This window comes from Pecten maximus, chromosome 16 (assembly GCF_902652985.1).
Source record: "Pecten maximus chromosome 16, xPecMax1.1, whole genome shotgun sequence".
Taxonomy (NCBI): domain Eukaryota; kingdom Metazoa; phylum Mollusca; class Bivalvia; order Pectinida; family Pectinidae; genus Pecten; species Pecten maximus.
In genome coordinates, this window is record NC_047030.1 from 16,312,900 (window position 1) to 16,315,179 (window position 2,280).

General features: G+C 37.3%; 1 protein-coding gene across 1 annotated transcript; it reads right to left on the reverse strand.

Annotated features, from left to right (window-relative positions):
* Nucleotides 1–389: 389 nt before the first annotated feature.
* On the reverse strand, nucleotides 390–1,507 carry LOC117344675 (myb-like protein X). Its single transcript, XM_033907503.1, has 3 exons — nucleotides 1,111–1,507; nucleotides 806–1,004; nucleotides 390–504 (listed from the first exon to the last, which is right to left on the reverse strand). Exons 1-3 carry the CDS (start codon nucleotides 1,505–1,507, stop codon nucleotides 390–392), a joined length of 711 nt encoding a protein of 236 aa, XP_033763394.1.
* Nucleotides 1,508–2,280: the final 773 nt, after the last annotated feature.

Below are 2,280 nucleotides of genomic sequence, written 5' to 3' on the forward strand. Positions count from 1 at the left end.
AGGTATTGATGTATATATATAATCCATACAAGGTATTTGAGGTAAGTATCCTCTGGTGAAATCAAAGTACTGTATTTGTAGAATACAGGTACTGTACTTGTGAATACCATATATATATTGTAAATGCAGAATATCACACGGAAATCCATTTTCCTTTGCGTACACTTCACGAAAGATATATTGTTACTTTGTAATTTTATATCACACTAGATATTTAAATTTAACTATTTATAAAGAGCACTGGATATTTAAATAATTCACTCCTTTGGAATTAAATATATATATTGCAATATGCACATCACTGTATAATACTAAGGAGAATAATTATATGCAGTCACTCGTTGAATTACATGATTGTCACTCTGTCCACTTTCTAATTATAAACACATTTAATAGTTACTTTCCTGAATCTTTCTTTCACACAGATTTTCCAATCCAGCCAGCTGGTAGTACTTCGCCTCAACTAGGAGTTCCTCTAGAAATAATGTTCCTGCCGGCAGGAGTCTGGCCATACACGCAAAATTAGTATTACGTAAATAATTTAAGATAAATTTGGAAGTGTCGTGGGTCTCTGTTGATGAAGTAGCTGTTGATGTTGTCAACTTCATATGGTGTCATAGGTGAGTCCTGAGCAATCATCCTTGCAAGTATTCCAGTTGGTTCATTTTCTAGGGTTTTATGGAAGTTTCAAATTTGGTCCCTCCAACATTCAATATAATTCTTTTATTCTGTATTGCAGCCATCTTCCTTAACTTTATGGTACTTTTGCCGGTTGGTATATACTGTGGTGTAGGTTGGTATATACTGTGGTGTAATGGTGATAATAGTCTTCTTCATGTCTTGTCTGTCAGATTTGGCTTTCTTTTCCATGTCCTCGTCGGTGATAAGTCGAACTGATACAGATCTAGAGTCGTCGTCCTTTGCAATATCCACATCCTTGTCCTCAGGTGATTGTCCTCTGTCGTTGTTGTTGATGTCTTGCTGGTCGTCTATGTCCTCTTCATCTGTAGATACATGTATTTCAACTACGTCATTTTCCTCGTCTGAGTCAGTCTGATTCTGACATGTTCAGTCCTAGTTGGTCCAGCATCTGACTCCCCGGAAGCCAACTTCTCCTTTTGTCCACATTGGTTGGTTGTGTTTTCTCTGCGTCCCCTTTTGCATTTACTACTGACTGTTGGGTTATTGATTTCAACTTCTTATTATATGGCCGTGCTGGTTGGGTCGGCTTTCTGGCATACCAAACGTTTTCTACTTCCTTTATCTCTTTCTTATCTGAATTTATCTCTTTTCCTTCTCTCTTTCCAATTTCCTTCCTTTCTGTATCCATCTTCTTTCCTTCTTTCTGTCCAATTTCTTTCCTTTCTGTGTCAATCTTCTTTCCTTCTTTCTGCCCAATTTCTTTCCTTTCTGTATCAATCTTCTTTCCTTCTTTCAGCCTAATTTGTTTCCTTTCTTTGTCCGCATCATTTTCTTTCTTTTCGTCTTCTTTTCTTTCTATATCCATATAATCTGTTTTCTATTTCTTTCCTTCTTCATTATTTTCCTTTCTGTCAATTTTTGTCTTCCTCACACCTCTTTCAGTTCCTCTTTCCCTGGTCATTGTTATCTTTCCGTCCAGTTTCCTTCCTCTTCAGTAAATAGCTATCTCTGATGCTCTCTGTCTCCTCTGCCTTTGTGATAGCTTCCCTTCTTATAGATTTTATTAAAGATGTAGCCCTGCTGGCGTACATTATGTATTCTTCCTCTTTCAGCTCTGTAAAGGTCATCGTCATTCTTTTAATGATGGTGAAACCTGATGAGGTGCATTTCTTGTGCTTTCCCTCTCTGGAGTACACCTGCAGACAATCATTGCATCGATAGCCGAACCCAGAATGGGCAGCCATGATATGTCTTTCACAATATAGTTGCCTATTAAACTCCTGGTCCCCATTGCATATAGCACACAGGTAGCGAGTTACCAACTGAAAGAATAAAAATTGTCTGATAGAGAATAACCCACTATTAGGTATTTCTCTTAAAAATGTATCATTTTGGTAATTCCCATCTTATTCAAGGGAGATAATTCTGTGAATTTCGTAAAGAATTGTACCAGGCCTAATAGTCGAAGCTGGTTCAGCAGGATACTTTTAGTGTGTGTATGAATTTAAATGTGAACACCCCTATTCTTTTAACCATGTGGGTGTATTTAAGCCATTGTAACGTTTAAGGTGATTGTGGTGTACAACTTTAATTCTGGATCTTGGATTTTTAGGTCACCTGAGACGAAGTCTCAAGTGA